At 31.5% G+C, this 20,044-nt stretch overlaps 1 protein-coding gene across 2 annotated transcripts; it reads left to right on the forward strand.

Annotated features, from left to right (window-relative positions):
* The first annotated feature begins 8,775 nt into the window (after nucleotides 1-8,775).
* LOC106754586 (FT-interacting protein 1) lies at nucleotides 8,776-11,644 on the forward strand. 2 transcript variants are annotated; one of them, XM_014636629.2, is made up of 2 exons: nucleotides 8,776-8,853; nucleotides 9,124-11,644. In XM_014636629.2, the coding sequence occupies exon 2, from the start codon at nucleotides 9,153-9,155 to the stop codon at nucleotides 11,475-11,477; it is 2,325 nt and encodes a 774-aa protein (XP_014492115.1). In that variant the 5' UTR covers nucleotides 8,776-8,853; nucleotides 9,124-9,152; the 3' UTR covers nucleotides 11,478-11,644. The 2 variants fall into 2 exon arrangements, with proteins under 2 accessions (XP_014492115.1, XP_022634120.1); XM_022778399.1 differs by having other exon boundaries at nucleotides 8,825-8,940.
* Nucleotides 11,645-20,044: the final 8,400 nt, after the last annotated feature.

The following is a 20,044-nucleotide window of genomic DNA, read 5'->3' on the forward strand; positions in this document are numbered from 1 at the left end:
GGACAAAATTAATTTTCTGAATTCTATTAAAAAAAAAGACAAGAGATGAGAATCACTCTTTTGAAGAAAGAAAACACGATGAGAAAAATCCTTTGGTATAGTCAAGGGTTCTTGAATCACTTGAACTTAGGAGATCTCACTAAGATAAGATAAAACTCTCATATTTTTTAATAAAACTCAATTCATATTCATTTGATGAAAATAGTTCTGATAGAAGGTTAAACCATCATAATTACAAAAAATCATTAATTACATTCCACTTAAGCTAATAATATCCTACTAAACTAATAATGATCCACTAAGCTAATAATAATCTCACTAAACTAATGACTGATTGTAACTGAAATTGTGGTAATAGAAAAATCACATAAGAGTGCTCACTTATGCATCATTTTGGTTTCCCAAAAGTTTATGACTAAGTTGTCAATTGAGCCCTTATTAAAACTTGAAATAAAACAAAACTAAAATCCATTAGCCCAAAACATAATTTGATCAATCAATTTTACAAATGATTGAGCTATTAATTAAACAAACTAATTACTTAAAAACTACAACAAATCTCATGGTATTCACCTCATCCAATATAAAATATATACTCATACTTGGAATTTTTAATTGAATTAATTTTAAAAGTAAACTCCTGAATTTTTTTAATGAGATTAGTTATGAAAGAATAAAATTAAAATGCACTTTATAAACTAAAATTAATTTATCTATTTAGAAAACTATATAAAATATTTTCTACAAGTTTTTTTTCTATAAATTAATTAACGTTTATAGAAAGGTTAATTATTCTATTTCTTTTTTAATGAATAAAGTTATTTAAGCATACTCTTAAACGGATACTCTAATTATACTTTTAACGTGTTATACATGTGTAGTTAAACACGAGAAATATTAAATTTTAAATTCCTATTTTAACATCAACTCATTCTCTTTTTTTTAGGTAAAGAATCAAACTTTATGTAAATGCCGTATATTTATATAGATTGTACTATTACATCCATGTCAAGTTAAATTGATCGTATTAGTGTATTTATGACGTATTTATTACACAGGTGTCAAATTTGATTTTTTTTTTCAAATAACATTACGTATTTGATTGTAAAAGACATGCAACATCAAGTAGGTGTGGTTACACATTTGACTGAAAGATAATTCATGATGTATACCTCATGAACTTAGTAATACTTATCATGGAATTTTGTAGGTTTGTATATTGAAATTTGAACAATGACAAATAAACAAGTGGTTTAATTTTAGGATTTCTTCTCTCTTTTTTCTATAATATTGAAAAATGTGGGGGCATTGATGATCTTGTAATCGAATTTACGTAAGAGATTAGAATAATACTTTTAATTTATATATATATATATATATATATATATATATATATATATATATATATATATATATATATATATATNTATATATATATATATATATATATATATATATATATATATATATATATATATATATATATATAACAAAAATACCCTCATATATTATTGGGACTCTAAGTTTTAAAGTCAAGGATATTTAAATAATTTTCATTCTCAAAACTAAAAAAAAAGAAACCCCCAAACCCTTACTCACCTCTCTCATTTCTCTCAATCATTTCTCTTTCATCTCTCTTACTCCAACCTTTTCTCTATCATCCTATGGTAGATTCAACTGGAAAAAAAATAGAAATACTTGCCGATAAACAATTTACCTTTGTAAAGAGTTAAGTCATTGGCATATTCACCTTCAGGTAAAAGTTCATTCAAGATCTCTTCAATTTCATCATCTTCACTGACCTCTAATTTCATCATTTGCAGATGTTGAATCGTCATCTCTTAAAAAACCTTCATGCCAATTACCAATTCCTTCTGATGTCATTAAGCTTGTGAAAATTAGATAAAATTAGATAAGACAAAAATTATAAAATGAAAACTCATTATAAAATCATTTTTTGTAAGAAATTGTTCAATAGGAGTGTTTTTGATTTTTTCAGACGAATTACCAATTCCTTCATATGTCATTATGCTTGTGAAAATTAGATAAAATTAGATAAGACAAAAATTATAAAATGAAAACTCATTATAAAATCAATTTTTTGTAATTGAGGCTACAGTAGAGATGACAGAGAAAAGGTTGGAGTGAGAGAGATGAAAGAGAAAGGATTGAGAGCAATGAGAGATGACTAAGGGTTTTGGTTTTTTTTTTTTTTTTTAGTTTTGAGAGTGAAAATTATTTAAATATCCTTGATTTTAAAACTTAGAATCCATAATATATGAGGATATTTTTGTCTACTATAATCCGGTATACATTGTTAAAATATACCAACTGAAAAACAGGCATACGCATGTTAACAAACCCCATATATATATATATAATTATTTATTTTTTATATTTGGAATATTTAAAAAATCATGAATATGTATGGATATGTTTAAATATAAAAAATGATGATATTTGGAAGTAAGTAATGAAACAAGGACAAAGCGGATAAGATATTGAGATTCTCTGATAGAAGAAAATAATATTATTACATGTATCCCTTTTCCAGCTTTGCATGCCCATGTCGACTCGTTCTAATCTCAATTTGTTTCTTTTTGAAATGTGACCCCTTCAGTGTGAATAGCCACTCGTACATGGTCCTTACACTCCAGCTATCATTGGTCCTACACACTCTCATATTTAGATTTTTTAGATGATAAAATAATATTATATTTTTTATTTATTATGCTAAAATACTTTCACTCTTAAATTTCTCAGTTTTGTTTTTGCTTTCCTAAATTTAAATTTCTAAATATTTTAAAAAATTAACAGTTTTTACTAGTAAAAAAAAGTGTATCTATTTCTTCGTCATGTCCGTTGCCATTTATTCCGTCCGTGTCCTCCTCTGCAACTTCCGACATCCATGCTACTTCCACTTCCGTCGAATCTGTTTCACTATATTTTTTATAAATAATGTAAAAAATAAGCATACATGTATTATAAAACAATATATGCATTGTTGTTTCATAAGCCACAAGAATTCTATCCGAAATAGCAAGTATCAGAATCTCTAACAACCCTAATCTACATTACCTAATCATTTAGGGTAATGATAAGAAAAAGACAAGTCAATAAGAATTTTTCAGCACATTTCCACCTCAAGAACATGTAGTAGAAACATAAAGAGTGATAGGAGAAAAAGAACTTACTCCAATTCTAATAACATGCAGATGCTGAATTTGAAATCACCTTTCTATTAAGGGAAAAAGATGAAAAAGTTAGAGAAAAAATTATTGTATTAAAATAATTTTAACGATTTTTTAAGTCATCCTCACTAAACTAGAAAAAAAAAATGAGTTTTACTCAATCGATTAGATTAGCATGTAAACTACACTTTTACAAAAAGAAAAAATGAAATATTATTGAAAATTTAAATTTAAAAGCTTACTATATATGTATTTTTTTATAAATAGTTGTTGATCTTAAAAGTTAAAATACATGCTTATTAATTTTAATTTTTTTCTGCATATTTAATATTTTAGAATTAAAAATAATATTAACATAAATTTAAATGAAATACCAACATATTCTGTCTTCATTGTTTAAACTTGTTTGTTTAAATTAACATATAAATTAAATATTTAAACATCTTTTTTAAAAAGTATATGTGAAAGCTACTGGCAGCTCGTGTTAAACGGGTCGGCAATTTTAATTTGTTTGTAGGAAAATTTAATTAATTAAATTTGAGTTTCTTAGTTATTAAAATTTTGGTACGTAATAACTAGTACTACGAGTAACAGTATCATATCATATCTTTACATTTATGTTAATAGTTATAAAATGTAAAATTTTGTATTTTTTAATAAAAAAAATAAAAAATAAGTAATAAGAATAATATTATATATGAATGTAAAATATTTAGTAGGTTAAAGAATATTTTTCCTAATACCACTACTGATAAAGTTGCAAGCAATAATTACTGCAGCCTACCATTGCCCTCCTTCAAACTTTTTCTGGAACAAAGAAACACCAACGTTGTGCATTGTTGACATTTGGAAGAATTGAAAATGTGCAAAATTGCATTTGTTGTTTCTGTTTTGTTCTCTTACAAGAGAAACAAAGAAAACATAAACCAAGATTTATGGCACTACATATGTAGAGCTGGACCACATTTTCAACATTAACATATCAACGCAGCCCACATGCAACACACAAATATCGCTCAAACCCTCTCGTTTCCGTGGATTTTGAGTTCTATGATTAACTATGAGAACATTCAAGTTATTTGAAATAACTCAAATGCCCGGAGATTCAATTTGAAAGAAGTTACTAAATAAGATTTAGGTTTAATATATTCGGAGGTTCTTATTTATGTGGATTTGTATCAATTAGATTTATATATTTTAAAAGAATTCATAATTAGATTCTTTTTTATGTAAAATTGAATCAATAAAACCTTTACCGTTAAATTCTGTGGACAATATTAAAAAGGTTACCTGGTGACTAGGTGAGATGGTATCTCATAAACACGTGGCACATAAAGAGGTTCATATAATGACCTGATGGATATGGCCAATGAGGTCTTACCACGTGTCAGTCCCTTCCCCACCCAAAATTAGGGTTTCAGATTGAAGGGAAGGGGGAAGGCTTCTTGCACCATCATGAGCGAGAATTTTGTGTCGTGAGCTGCTTTCAAGGAAGGATGAAGGATCGCGATTGAGATTCTGGCTTGAAAGATGTTGACTCTGTGATTTGATACATTATTTCTGCGTTTGATTTACAAGTAATGGAGAACGAAAGAACTCGCGAGTTTCGTTTCTGGTGCGTCAATGGAGAAGATGAAGATATGTGGGTTGCTCTTGGATTAATCTACAGGCGATTCGCACGATTGGAGCTGTGCGAGGTGGAAGAAGACATTCGCAATCTGCAGCAGCGACAACATTTAGGGTGTGGTTGGATCTTGGTTATCTGTAGATCTGTTTGTGGTTTTCTGGTTATTGATGGTGAAGAAGACGATCTCGTCAATGTAGATGGTGCGACAGAGGCGACGACGCTTGAAGGTTATTGGCTTTTGGTTTGCTTACAGATCTGATTGTGGTTGCAGGTGGAGGCAAGCAGCGGTGCGGTTAATGGTGGAGAAGAGTGGCGATTCGCGATCTGCAGCAACGGTGTATGGTGGACGATTCTGTGGTGGAGATTGGACGGTAGTGCTGCTGGCACGACGACGATTTGGCTGGTGCGAGGGTGAAAATGGTGAAGATTAGTGGTCGTGACATAGTAAGGGATCGCGTTGGGTGGTGGCGCGAGAACGAAGGTCGAATTGCGATGGCTTGCGATTTCCATGTTGGTTTTGCTACGGTGTAGAGCTTGTGTCAACAGAGGGCTTCACGATTTGGATTTTGGGTTTTGTTTTCTGGGAATGATTGGCAGGTCTAGTGAGATGCGAAGGTGATGGAGGTGCAACAAAAGGGAGAAGACGCTCTGGTGGTGGCGCGTGATCCGTTGGAGAGGACAACTGTCGGCGAGGATGATAGTGATGGCACTGGATGGTGCGGTGGCTAGGGTTTCTTGGAGAGAAATTAGGGTTTGTTTGGAGATGGTGATGATGACGTGTCAGAGTGGTGATGTGACAGAGACTTTTTTAAACTTTTTTAAATTAAAAAATCATTCAAGTCCACCTATTTGTCACGTGCTTATGAGATGCCACCTCACCTAGTTACCAAGCAACATTCTTAACTTCGTCCACAAAATTTAACGACATGGATTTTATTAATTCAATTTTACATAAAAAGAGATCCAATTAAACTCTTTCATAAACCCAATTAATATAAATCTACATAAATAGAAACCTCCAAAAACATTAAACCTAAGATTTATAAGATTAAATAACAAGAAAATATCGACTTTTAACTAAGATCAAAGTTTATTAGAAATGTATTAAAGGGATCTCATATTATATTATACATGTATTATATATTTCTTATTTTACAAGGCAACCTTATATAATCGGGTTAAATAAGCTTAGTTTGTTTTTAGAAACGAATTTGCTGGATTTGAAAGGAAAAATAAAAATAAAAGCGAGGTTGTTTGAATTAAAAGAAAAATAATAAGAAATAAAAAAATTTAAAGGAAAATTTGTGAAAGATATAATAGATTTGATAAATTCATAAAGATATTTTGATGGTTAAAATTAAAAGATTACTATTTTGTCCTTAATTATAAAAAGTAATTTAAAATAAAATATAATAAATATAAATTATGTTCATATGAAATGTGAGTTCTTATTAAAATTTAAAAATTAAAATTTCAAATTATAAATTAATTTAAATAAAATGAGATTGATTGAAATTAACTTTAAATAAATCGTGGGTGAGGAATTAATTTAAATACAAATAGTATTATTATTATTACTATTTATTTATTTATTTATTATTATTATTATTATGAAAAGTGAGTTAGTATTTAAAATGAGAAAATTAAGATTGAAAAAATTATATTAAATTAAAATGAATTTTGTATAAATTAAGTTGAAACGAAATGTTGGTAGTTGTTTTAAATAAATTAGGTAGGAACTTGATTTGATGAAATTATTTTAGATTGAAATGTGATGGTTTAAAGTTAATATAAATTAAGATGAGAGTTATTTGTTAAAAAGATGTATTTATTGTTGAAAATAATTTAAATTAAATTGTCCATCATGGAAAATGATACATCCAAAACATAAATTCTTGACGTGATTTTCTTATATGGTGTATTCACTTATACAAGGATTAAAGGGAGTTTAATACCTTACATTTGTCTATCCCAATCACTGTAAATCATTTCATGAAAACAATCTTCACACTTACATTTCTTTCCTCAACTATAGTAAATCATTCTAAACAAACACAACATTAGAGAACATTAGAGAAAAAGGGTAATAATTCTTTGTTAATGCTAAAACTTAGCATTGTGTTTGAAAATTGAATTTTTAGAAAATGACTTATTTTTACAAACAACTTAAAATATTTTTATGCTAAAATACATTTTTTGGTTATATAATTTTAAAAGAAAAGAAAATTTTATAAATTTATGAAAGTAACTTGATTAATTTAGTGACTTTTCTTAAAAAAGGAATTTGATTTTTTCATTCAATTTATATTACTTTTTTTATGAGGTATGATCGAGATGACATCATTTTTTGAGATAAATTATTTTGGTTCTAAGTAAGACATAATTAAAATAATATAGTGATCAATAATCAAGGTTGGGTTAGTTTTCAAAAATAATTTGAAGTATTTTTTTTGTCAAAGAATTTTCTCTAATAAATTTTGAAATTTATTAGAAGAAATTTAATAGATTTTTTGAAATTTAAAAAAAAATAAAAATTTATTGAAAAGAAAAAGAAAAGATAGACATGTAAGATTTTTTTAATTGCTGATTTTAGAATTTTAAAAAATTTGGAGTTGGAAAAATAAATAGTTAAAAACGCCAAAAAAAAATGCTCTCAAGTCATGAGATTGGACCCATCTTATATGATGTAGGCCCATTAAAAAAGGACTAATAAAACAGGCATAGAAAGGCATACTATAAGTAAATTGTTTACTTGTTTATTATTATATTCATTTTATTAGACAAATTTCTAATTTATCGTCAGATTATTTTTATAATCGCCTACTTCATCGTCCCAATATAAGAGAAGAAAATAAATATCAATATTTATGTATAAACAACTTGGTAATACATTTAGTATGAAACTAAACTATTTTGTTTGACATTACCTATAATTTAAAATTGCATTTTCACCTTGAGCAAGAAGATGAGAGATATTTAATATTTATAATTGAAAATAACATTACAGAAAAGTTCATTAAAAATAATAAGCAAATTGAAAAATATTTATAATTCACGTTAAGTATACCATGTCAAGGAAGAAATTTATTTATCTATTTACCATTTTGAAAAGTAAATTATACATGAATAAATTATAATTTACTCCAATTTGACCGTCATCAATTTTTTTAATATATGGTACTATACATACTGATTGTTTATAAGAAAAAAAGGTTGAATATTATATTGATAATAGATGTAAGAAAGTCCCGAATGCATAATTTATTAAAAGTGTTGAAAATTTAAATATAAGTTTAAATTCCTTGAAAATTTAGAAAGATAAACATATTAAGAAATACTATTAAATCTCTTAAATAAATTTGACTTATATATATATAAAAAAAGATTAACATACACATTACCTAAATATTATATACAACTTATTTAAAAAGTTTGAATCTCACAACGTTTATAAGTTTTGTCTCTCTCTCAAAAGAAAAACATTCTTCAAAGTGCCATAACCGACCAGAATCTTCGCATGTGGCTTTGTGGTTCATGTTTTAAAGTTGGTCAATTAAAAATTTAGTGTGATTTAAAATAATAATATTATGATACACTTTTAAGTGACATATAATATAAGAATACAAAAATTTTGTAATTTTTAAAGAAAAAGAAAATAAAAAATAAGTAAAAATAGTATCAAATGAATGTAAAAAATTATGTGTGTCAAAGAATATTTTTCTTGTTATTTTTCATTATAATTTCTGCAGTAAAATCTATGAACAGGTCACCACTCATTATTATTTATCATACAAATAAACTTTACAATTTAGATTAAATCTAATTACTTTCTAACAAATAATATTTTATTAAAATAATCTGAAGTATCCACGTGAGTCTTATTAGACATGTTCAATGTGTACGTGGGGTGTCTACGTGTGTTAGATATATGTAAGATTTTGGTGTATTTTTCTACGTATATGCGCAAACTTCAATGCAGCTATTCGGTACTTGCACCCTGAGGAAGGAAGCTCCCCACACACAGTGCCATTTGAGGTATGCGATAACTTCAAACAACACATGCAGCACTTGATCATTTCATTTTCATTTTCAAATTGTGTTTGGTTTGAGTAATTGAAGCAGGTAAATGAATTGCAGTTTCTTTCTTTGGTTTTGCTTTCCTTTACTTTAAGTCCTTGTCTTGCTGTTGATCTGTGTTTCTGCATGTTCCATCTCCTGTGATGTTCACCTGAAGCAAGATCTGCTATTCGAAAAAAGATCGAACAATGTGTTCATAATTTCCATGTTTGTTTCAAATCGATGCAGTTAACTGTTAACTGTCTGTAGAGAAGAAAATGCAGAGGGCACCACTTGCACATTCCCATGAATTCGCCTTGAAGGAGACCTCTCCCAACATTGGGGCAGGGGCAGTGACAAGGGACAAGCTGTCATGCACCTATGACCTTGTTGAACAGATGCAGTATCTCTATGTTCGTGTGGTGAAAGCCATGGACTTACCTGCAAAAGATGTCACCGGAAGTCTCGATCCCTATGTCGAAGTGAAGCTTGGAAACTTCAAGGGAGTGACCAAGCATTTTGAGAAGAAGTCGAACCCTGAGTGGAATCAGGTCTTTGCCTTCTCAAAAGATCGGATTCAAGCCTCAGTGTTGGAGGTAATTGTGAAAGATAAGGATGTTATTTCAGATGACTTTGTGGGGAGGGTGTGGTTTGATCTGAATGAGATCCCAAGACGTGTTCCCCCAGACAGTCCTTTGGCTCCACAGTGGTACAGACTGGAAGATCGCAAGGGTGTAAAGGTCAAAGGAGAGTTAATGCTCGCAGTTTGGATGGGGACTCAAGCAGATGAGGCATTTCCTGATTCTTGGCACTCTGATGCAGCCATGGTTGGCTCCGAAGCAGTTGCCAACATAAGGTCAAAAGTTTACCTCTCTCCCAAGCTCTGGTATGTAAGGGTCAATGTGATTGAAGCGCAGGATTTGATTCCTACTGACAAGAGCAGGTATCCTGAAGTTTTTGTGAAGGTTAATCTTGGGAGCAAGTTTGTGAGAACAAGAGTGTCTCAAAGTAAAAACATAAGTCCTATGTGGAACGAGGATTTGATGCTGGTTGCTGCGGAGCCGTTTGAGGATCCCTTGATTCTGACTGTGGAAGACAGGGTTGGACCAAACAAAAATGAGATTCTGGGAAGGTGTGTGATCCCTTTGCAGATTGTGCAACGGAGGCTGGACCATAAGCCTGTGAACAGCAGGTGGTTTAATCTTGAGAAGCATGCGGTTGTTGAAGGGGAGAAGGAGAGTAAATTCGCAAGCAAGATACATTTGAGGGTGTGCTTGGATGGTGGGTTCCATGTGTTGGATGAGTCAACTCATTACAGCAGTGATCTTAGACCAACTGCTAAGCAGCTATGGAAGCCTAGCATTGGAATTCTAGAAGTGGGGATTATAAGTGCACTGGGGCTTATGCCGATGAAGACAAGAGATGGCAGAGGAACCACAGATGCTTATTGTGTGGCAAAATATGGCCAGAAGTGGATCCGCACTAGGACTATTGTAGATAGCTTCACTCCAAAGTGGAATGAGCAATACACTTGGGAAGTGTTTGATCCATGCACTGTTATTACCATAGGAGTCTTCGACAATGGTCGTGTAGGAGGAGGAGATAAAGCTAGTGAAACAAAGGATTCTAGGATAGGGAAGGTGAGAATCAGGCTATCCACACTCGAAGCTGATAGAGTTTACACACATTCATATCCTCTTTTAGTACTTCATACTTCAGGTTTGAAGAAAACAGGAGAAGTGCAATTGGCCGTGAGGTTCACAAGCTCATCTTTCATCAATATGTTGTACATGTATTCCCAGCCTCTGCTGCCAAAGATGCACTACATCCATCCTTTATCTGTGATTCAGCTGGACAGTCTGAGGCATCAGGCCATGCAGATTGTATCAATGAGGTTGAGCAGAGCTGAGCCACCCCTAAGGAAAGAGGTTATAGAATACATGCTTGATGTGGATTCGCATATGTGGAGTATGAGAAGGAGCAAAGCCAATTTCTTCAGGATAATGAAAGTTCTAGGTGGTTTGATAGCCTTTGGGAGGTGGTTTGATCAGATATGCAACTGGAAAAACCCCATCACCACCATTCTAATTCATGTCCTTTTCATAATATTGGTTCTTTACCCTGAGCTAATACTTCCCACAATCTTCTTGTACCTGTTCTTGATTGGAATCTGGAACTTCAGATGGAGGCCTAGACACCCTCCACACATGGATACCAGGCTGTCTCATGCTGATGCTGCTCATCCTGATGAATTAGATGAAGAGTTTGATTCATTCCCAACTTCACGGTCACAGGATATTGTTAGGATGAGATATGACCGTTTAAGAAGCATTGCAGGGAGAGTCCAAAGTGTTGTAGGAGACTTAGGTACACAAGGAGAAAGGTTCCAGAGTCTGCTAAGCTGGAGAGATCCAAGGGCTACCACACTCTTTCTCACATTCTGTTTCATTGCTGCTATAGTTCTCTATGTTACTCCCTTTCAAGTTGTGTCACTTCTCATTGGCTTCTACATGCTTAGACACCCCAGATTCCGCAGGAAACTTCCATCAGTCCCACTCAACTTCTTCAGAAGGATGCCTGCTAGATCAGACAGCATGTTGTAAGCACAGATGATTCAACTCCCTTAAATTTTCATGCATTACTTGGTTAAGACGAATCGTCATAAAGTGAGAATATTCATGATGTTACAGTTATGTTTATTTGCATTCAGTAATTAACCAATGTGCCAACTTTTACCTGTCACTAGAATAAGATAGTTCTAGTAGCTTGATTTCTCTTTGCAAACCATTTCTGCTACAAGCTAATGTTACTACTATTCATGAAAAATATATTTGTTAGAAGAGATTCTCAAATAAACTTCAAATATCTCAAAATATCAGTTCTTAGTTGATTGAAGAATATAGAAAAGCAGAACACTGATGAACAATAAAGCAAGAGTAATAGAGGACCTACTTGTGTAAAGTGGCATCACCTAAATATTGAAATGAAATGACATCTCTGTAGTTTTGTTGCGAGTAAACTACGTGAAATTGTTTGTCTATAGTAGAAATGTCATTATCATGAGAAAGGTAGCAAAATGTGGATCTAATATTTCATTACACCAAACTTTTGAAGACCCTACCATACCAATCATCGTATATTTGACCTGCTAACAGGTTTTCAACAGTCATTTTCATTATGAGAACGAATCAAAGCAAAAAAAAAAAGAAAAAAGTAGAAAAAGACAGATAACTTTTTGTGGATCTACAACAGCATTGCAATAAATAAGAATGCTGTGCTCGTCGAGGTCTACCTGTGCCATTGTGCCATGAAATTCGTAGCGTGAATTTGATATAGAAACATGCCGAGTACATAATTTCAATTCAATTTAAACAATCTTGGATTAAACTTTGGACATTTTGACTAGAAGCACTCTTAGAGGTTCAATTTAGGTACATGTTTGATTCACTTGAGTCAGTTAGTTACTATTTATTTGCATGTTTTAAATTTAGGTACATTTGGTTCACTGGAGATGCTATGGTAGTTCCATGGGTCTAAAAATTTGGCTTGTGAACTTTGAACAAATATCAAAATGCATTTTGTCATGATTTTAGAAAAATTTTGGCATAATAAAGTCATATCTAGATGTCAGTTGACAATAACAAGAAAATTTAGATATGTTTTAAAAAAAAAATTAAGTACTTTAAAAAGATTTTTTACTCGACGATTCAATCTAAACCAATATATTATTATTAGTTTGGTTTAGTTTAAATTTGATAGAAAAATTGTAAAGATCAATCATTTTATTTTGATAATTTGATTGATAAAGTTCAATGAAACATTTTTTACATCGATTTTGATTTATATGAATTCAGGTTAGAAAAATTCATAAGATCAAAGAGTTTTAATCGAAAAAGTTTATAAGGCTAAAATATCCACAAAAATCTTATAGTCAAAGTTAGTTAATAGATCTTTCTTTAGAAAAAAAATATTCATTTTAAATGTAATAAAAAATGCAATTAACTCTTAATCGATTCCAAATATAAAAGTTTTTAATTTATACAAAATTTTTAATCTGACTAATATATACTTTGTATGAGATTTTAATAAATTTGATTGTAAGTTTATGTATGAAAATTACGCAGCTAGGACATAAAGATTAAACCTATTTAATTTTTCTAGATTAAATATATTTTTAAAGTATATAAAATAGTCATTTAATATTGTTGTGCTAAAAATTCATCTAGATATGAATAAAAAATAATTAAATAAGACATCTCAATTTAAAAGTTTAAAATAATGGATTTATGAATTTTTTATTATATGTTGCTTATTTTTTTTTTCTTTTTTTAATAAAGGACTTAAATTTATATTAAATTTTACTAATTATTTATTTTTCTTAATAACCAATATTTTCTATATTATATATATATATTATAAAAAAACTTTAGTGTGAATTTTATTAGAATTAATCCAATATTTACACATTTTTGTTAGATTTTTTTATCATATTATAAACTTTATCATAGTATATTACATACTATTTTATTAAATGTTATAAGTTTTCTTTTATAAGAAATTGTTAAAATTAATAAATAGATTATAGTCTATAATTATATTAAATTATATATTATATATTTTATTTAATAACATAATAATAAATATATCATATAAATATTGATTTAAATATAATAAAATTATAATATATTAAACTTTCTAATAAAATATCTAATTTTATAAAATTTAATATAAATGATATTATTAATAAGAGTTAATTAAAATCTTTTACGACCAAAGTCACATTAATTCTATGGAAATTTTGGAAACTGAACTATTTTTTTTATCTACCTTCTAAAATGTGAGTTTTAACTTTTTTTAAAAATAGACTAAGGTTGGTCCATGAACCATGGTGAGCTCACAACTCTAATTTAAGTAATGAACTGGTGATGTTTTTTTTCCCTCTTCGAGAGAGGATTTATTTCAATAATTTATTAAGACAACGCTCACCTTAGTTTTTATCCATCGAACAATCCCAATTGTATTCCTAACATTCACATATGTTTTCAAAATTGGAGGATTGAATTCATGAAATTAAGAAAAAAAAAAAAATCTAATGTACAAATTAAAGATTATAAAAAATCAAAATACATTATACACTTTATATGTATTTGAAGATGGAAACGGAGCAAGTCAAGAAAAGAAGAGAAAATTACAAAATTGAAACATAATTATTTGCATAAAAAATATTTGTGTGAAAATAAAATAACATAATTGATCGTAAAAAATATTGATAAAAAATAGCAATGGATTCTGTTTTCAGCATAATTAATTATGTGTTTATTTTTTATTAATATTTGTTTATTATAATAAAATAAATAATTAAATTAAAAACTTAATAATAAATAAACGTATTTCACTTTTCTTTATTTTTACTCTCTTTCTTTTAATTCAAATAACCTCACTTTTCACCTTTTTTTTTTTCATTCTCACCATAAACAAACTAAGTATTTTATAAATCATTATTGCTCTTTTTATTTATTCCATTTTTCCACGTTATCTCTTCTAGTTCTACCAAAAAAGTTGTAAGAAACATGCGTGGGTGTATAATTGATCTCTTTCTTTGATGTTAATCACATGAGAAAATAAATAATAAACTATTTTCTTTATACTAATTTCAGATTAAGGAGAAAGATGTGAAGAGAAGAGAGAATTAACAAAATAAATTATATGGTTTCTGAAAAAGAAATCAAGAAAATGTAAATCACAACTAACATAATAAATAAACATTCCTTTCTACTCTGTATAAACATATATCATTACGCTAACCTTTAAAAAACATCATCAAGTAACATCATGGTATATAAAATTGCAAAAAGAAAAGTCCACTCCAATCCAACGACAATCATTGGAAGTTCCACCGTTATCCGATGGTGTCCCCTAGTCAACTAGCAATCTGCAGAAATTCGTATCTTGTAAGGCATAATTCCACATCACCAACTCATATATATACAAGTATATATGTGTATGTATACGATTATGAACACTACTCAATGTAATTTTTCGTCTGTCTCTTTCTCAGCCCATCATATATCTATCTGATGTTCATTATAATTGGTAAATAATAAGATACAAGACTAAAATTTTGTTATTGGGAAGTTATAAAAAACTGATATTTGAGGAGCATGGACGAGTAAGATCATATTGTAATTTGTAATTGTTGGCATGCAGATGGATTCTCCTGAGTGTTGCCGTAATTAACATGATACTGAAGAATCAAATTGGAATATCCTCTGATTCTATATTGAATTATCCTTCACATCATAATTGTCTCTATCTTTGGAGGCCTTATACGCTAACACTTATATATAACACTGAGTTCGGCAGCTTCCACTTCAGTTGAGCTACGTACCCTTCTCTCACAAACACTCTTAAACTTCTTTTTGCTTCCCATTTTTGCATCCACTTGGTACAGTTAACGACCAAACGTGTTGCATGGTCACTTAAGGTACGTGATAGTTTCTTTTGTTAACCTTTCTGCTTCCATAATGGCCATGCCTGATTCTGTAAGCACATTGCTCAAACGTTTGCAGTGGACATGATTGGTTGTGTTTGATTCTTGCACGTGTTGTCTTAGTTTGTGTTTTTGTGCTCACAATGAAGTGTAATTACAGCAAGTGCTACATACAATCTCCAAGAAGTCCTCTAGAAGATTGACGTTAAACTGCATACTTCTCATCTCTGAGGTAAAGTTAATCGTGAAATGTTTCCATATTTTCTGTTGCCAAATGATCAATGAAAAGGACTAACAACAGTTTGTCTTTTCTGAATTTATTTTGGTGTGGACTATTTCTCGAGTTCCTTGTGAAAACTTCTTATCATTTGGTGTTTCTTCGTCATTCAGTTTAATTTTCTACCAGTCTAAATGCTGAAAGAGCATGCTGAGCACACATTTTAAATTTTAAATCTTTCTAAAAAATATTATCTACAACATCCTAAACATTTGACTTATAGAAATTTGAATTGTTCTCCAACAGACTATTTCGAGTTCTACCACACTATAGTAGGCCAAATGCTGAAAAACTATTCTTGAATCTAGTACTTATATATAGCATTTATTATAGGGAGGATGCATCTAGACACCATTTCTGTGTGTTACTTATGACATCACAGCAACGAACTTCATGTTAAATCAGTACATTTGTCTGTGTGCTGCTAAGTCATAACTACTAACTATTTATTCTGTGTTTCGAACGAGAAAGCCTCCAAGCATTGGCTTATGAAATTTATCTTTCTGTATTAGTTGGGTTGGACCTTGCTCCCAAAGGTTAGAAGTTGGATCATGCATGCATAATATTACTGAAGTTCATAGTAGTTGGACTGAGTTTCTCACTTGATCTCAACAGGTTTACAGGTTTCTGGTTGCAAATTCGTACTAGATGGATCTAGAGAGACCAATAGAGGACCAGTTCTCCAAATTGCACCCTTCCTTTCCAGAAAACATCAGAATTGGAATAGTTGGTGCTGGTCCAAGTGGCTTATCGGCAGCTTATGCACTAGCCAGGCTTGGTTATAAGAACATCACAGTCTTGGAGAAACATCATACGGTTGGTGGCATGTGTGAATCAGTAGAAATTGAAGGTATATCTTAATTACACTCTCTTAAGTCTTGACTAATTAAAGTGACAATAGATTTTGACCGCTAGTAATGTCTATGCAGGAAAGGTTTATGATCTGGGTGGGCAAGTTCTTGCAGCAAACAGTGCTCCAGTCATTTTTCACTTGGCAAGAGAGACAGCCTCTGAACTAGAAGAATTGGACTCCCACAAGCTTGCTGTCATTGATCATTCCACTGGAAAATATCAAGATATTAAAGTTGCTGATGATTATGTATCAGTTATGTCACTTACATTGGAAATCCAAGTTAGTATTTTCTCTCTACTTCTTGTCTTTCATAGACACCTAATGGTTGTTTTTCCAAGTTCTATGACTTGAAATTTGTATGAGGTCAATCAATTGTCCTTGTGCTATTGGCAGGAAAAGGTGAAGAATTGTAATCGTATTGGGGTCCATGCTGTTAGTGACATTGCTTCGGACTTAACCCCAGAATATCTTAAGCATCATGGACTCAAATCTGTTCCCAAATCTGTAGCTTATGGTTACACGGCTTCAGGATATGGATTTACCCAAGACATGCCTTATGCCTACCTTCATGAATTTACTAGAACGTCTATGGCTGGAAAAATTCGACGATTCAAAAATGGATATACTAGTCTGTGGCAGAAGATTGCTGAATCGCTTCCCTTAAAACTTTGCTGTAACACTGAAGTATTGGCAATCAGGAGGAACTCCGATGGTGTCACTGTTAAGACCAAGAGTTTAAATCAAGTTGAAACTATGGAATTTGATAAGATAATAATCTCGGGCTCATTTCCATTAAAATATGGAAGAACTTACAGATCATTTCCTTCAACTTGCATAGGTAGGTAAAATTCTTACTGCTGCATATTTATGTAAGGTAGTGCTATTTTCTCCAGCTTCAAACCTGATTAAACAAGTCTTATGGCAGAACGTGAAACAGAAGTAATGGATGCCAGTGACCTTGAAAAGGAATTGTTCAGCAAAGTAGAGACAAACGACTACTACACCACTGTTATAAAGATAAACGGGCTAGAACATATGCCTGTTGGATTTTACTATTTTAGTGAATATATGGAAGATCCCAGCACAATAGGACATCCAGTTGCAATGCAAAAGTTTTATGCTGGCACTAACATATTCTTATTCTGGTCCTATGGAAACTCTGTTGATATTAAGGGAGAAGCAGTCACGGAGCTTGCGATCAAGACAGTAGAAGCCATGGGGGGAGAAGTTGAGAATGTCATTCTTCAACGCCGCTTTATGTACTTTCCTCATGTTGGTAGCCAAGGTATTTGTTTGTCTATTTGATTTGTTTTTTCGAGAGTTCAATACTTTTAGCCAGCCACAAAGGAACTCTAAATTCTGAACCTTCAATACAGATATGAAAGATGGGTTTTATGAAAAGTTGGAATCAAAGCTTCAAGGTTCAAGAAATACTTACTATGTAGGTGGACTCATGGCGTTTGAGCTAACTGAGAGAAATTCATCTTATGCTATGTCCCTGATCTGCAAGAACTTTGCACATAGCAATGATTTGCCAATATTTCCTTACATTAAGGTAATTTGTCATTTATATGTGTTCTTACGAATCGATGATTTGAAAATGTAGAATAGAAAACACGGCACACACTTATATTGAACTCTGAATATAAATTTATATATACATAAAATACCTTAATTGATAGGAGTTCTTTTGAAGTCATATCAAAAACAAATCCGTAAAAGCTTCATCCAAAACTGCAATATATGTACTTTAGTATCCGTTCGTAGATTTTAAGTTGACCATGCTTCTTCCACGCTTTTCATGAAGATGTAATTTTTTCTGTCTTCTCAAAGCTTTATACAATAGGTACAAATTGTACAAAGCCTCTACTGTTTCTTGGTATCCATTTTCTACTATCTCCCACACGTCTTAAGATCCAAGAAGAGCTTTCTACTAACTCTTTGACAATTGTGTAGGGGACATATTATTTACTAGATTTGTCATCTCACTCACTCTATCTTTCTCTCAAGAACTCAAGCACATTGTTTCACTCTCTCCCTTTTTTTTCTCTCACTCAAACACTCAGGGCATAAAGCTCTAATATCAATTTGTAAAATAGAAAACACGACACACACACTGATATTGAACTCTGAAATTTTGTGTATATTACTGAAGAATGTCGCAGGCCTTAAATAGCCAGGAATAGAAACAGTGACCTAAATGGGGCTAGTATAATAGGAACCAAATCTGTAGAGTTAAAAACTGTAATAGGAACTAAATTTGTAAAGCTAAAAGCAGTAACAAGAATAAAGAATAAGACTTAAAAGTGAAATCAATGAACCCTAATTTAAGTTTATCCGGCAGAAAAGTCTAGATTTTGTTGAACTTAGATGATATGTTTTCCAAATAGGCCTGCACTTCATACAAAGTATGTTTTATGCAGAATTTGTTTCCCTTGCAAACTGAGTCCCATAAAAGGAATCCTAAAGAATTAGGTGAATTGGCAGAAGTGCAATTTCCTAATTTGCCTACTTTGAATAGCTACTTAAAGCACTGGGGAACTCATCCAATCACTCAAAACAGGATTCTGTATTCTTGGGTTAATGAAGACGGAATTCCAGTGTGGCGCAGGACCTACGGAGAACTGTATTTTAATTCTTCTTGCATTGCTCATAAGCTTGTAACAAGCCAAAAACCGGTTATAAAGCCAGGTGACAAGGTTCTCCTGGTCTATGTCCCCGGTTTGGATTTTATCGATGCCTTCTTTGGATGCTTAAGAGCTAAAGTCATACCAGTGCCAATTCTTCCTCCAGATCCCACGAAAAGAAATGGACAAGCACTAAAGCAAATTGAAAATATTGCCAAGTCATGTGGCATTGTGGCAATTTTGTCAACAGTTGCTTATCACTCAGCAGTCCGTGCAGGTTCATTGAAAAATTTAATCTCATTCGTTGGAAAAAATGAGAAATCTTTGGCTCGGTGGCCGAATCTCCCATGGTTGCACACTGATACATGGGTCAAGAAGTCCAAAAGTCAGGTTTTGGAACATCTTGATGAACAAGGTGAACCTGAGCCTGGTGATATATGTTTCTTGCAGTTTACCTCAGGTTCAACTTGTGATGCTAAAGGAGTCATGATCACTCATGGTGGGCTAATTCACAACGTAAAGTTGATGCGAAGAAGGTACAAGAGCACCTCAAGGACAATGCTAGTAAGCTGGCTTCCTCAGTATCATGACATGGGACTGATTGGGGGACTTTTTACATCTCTTGTTAGTGGTGCTTCTGCAGTATTATTTTCGCCAATGACATTTATCAAGAAACCACTCTTATGGCTTGAAGTTATGAGCAAGTACCGAGCAACTCATAGTGCTGGCCCCAACTTTGCCTTTGAGTTAGTGATTCGAAGATTGGAGTCTCACAAGGATAAGCTTCATAATTTAGACCTTTCATCCTTGACTTTTCTTATGGTTGCTGCTGAACCAGTGAGATCGAAGACCCTGAAAAGATTTGTTGAGCTAACCAGTCCGTTTGGCTTATCTGAAAAGGTGATAGCGCCTGGATATGGTTT

This window comes from Vigna radiata, chromosome 2 (assembly GCF_000741045.1).
Source record: "Vigna radiata var. radiata cultivar VC1973A chromosome 2, Vradiata_ver6, whole genome shotgun sequence".
NCBI lineage: Eukaryota > Viridiplantae > Streptophyta > Magnoliopsida > Fabales > Fabaceae > Vigna > Vigna radiata.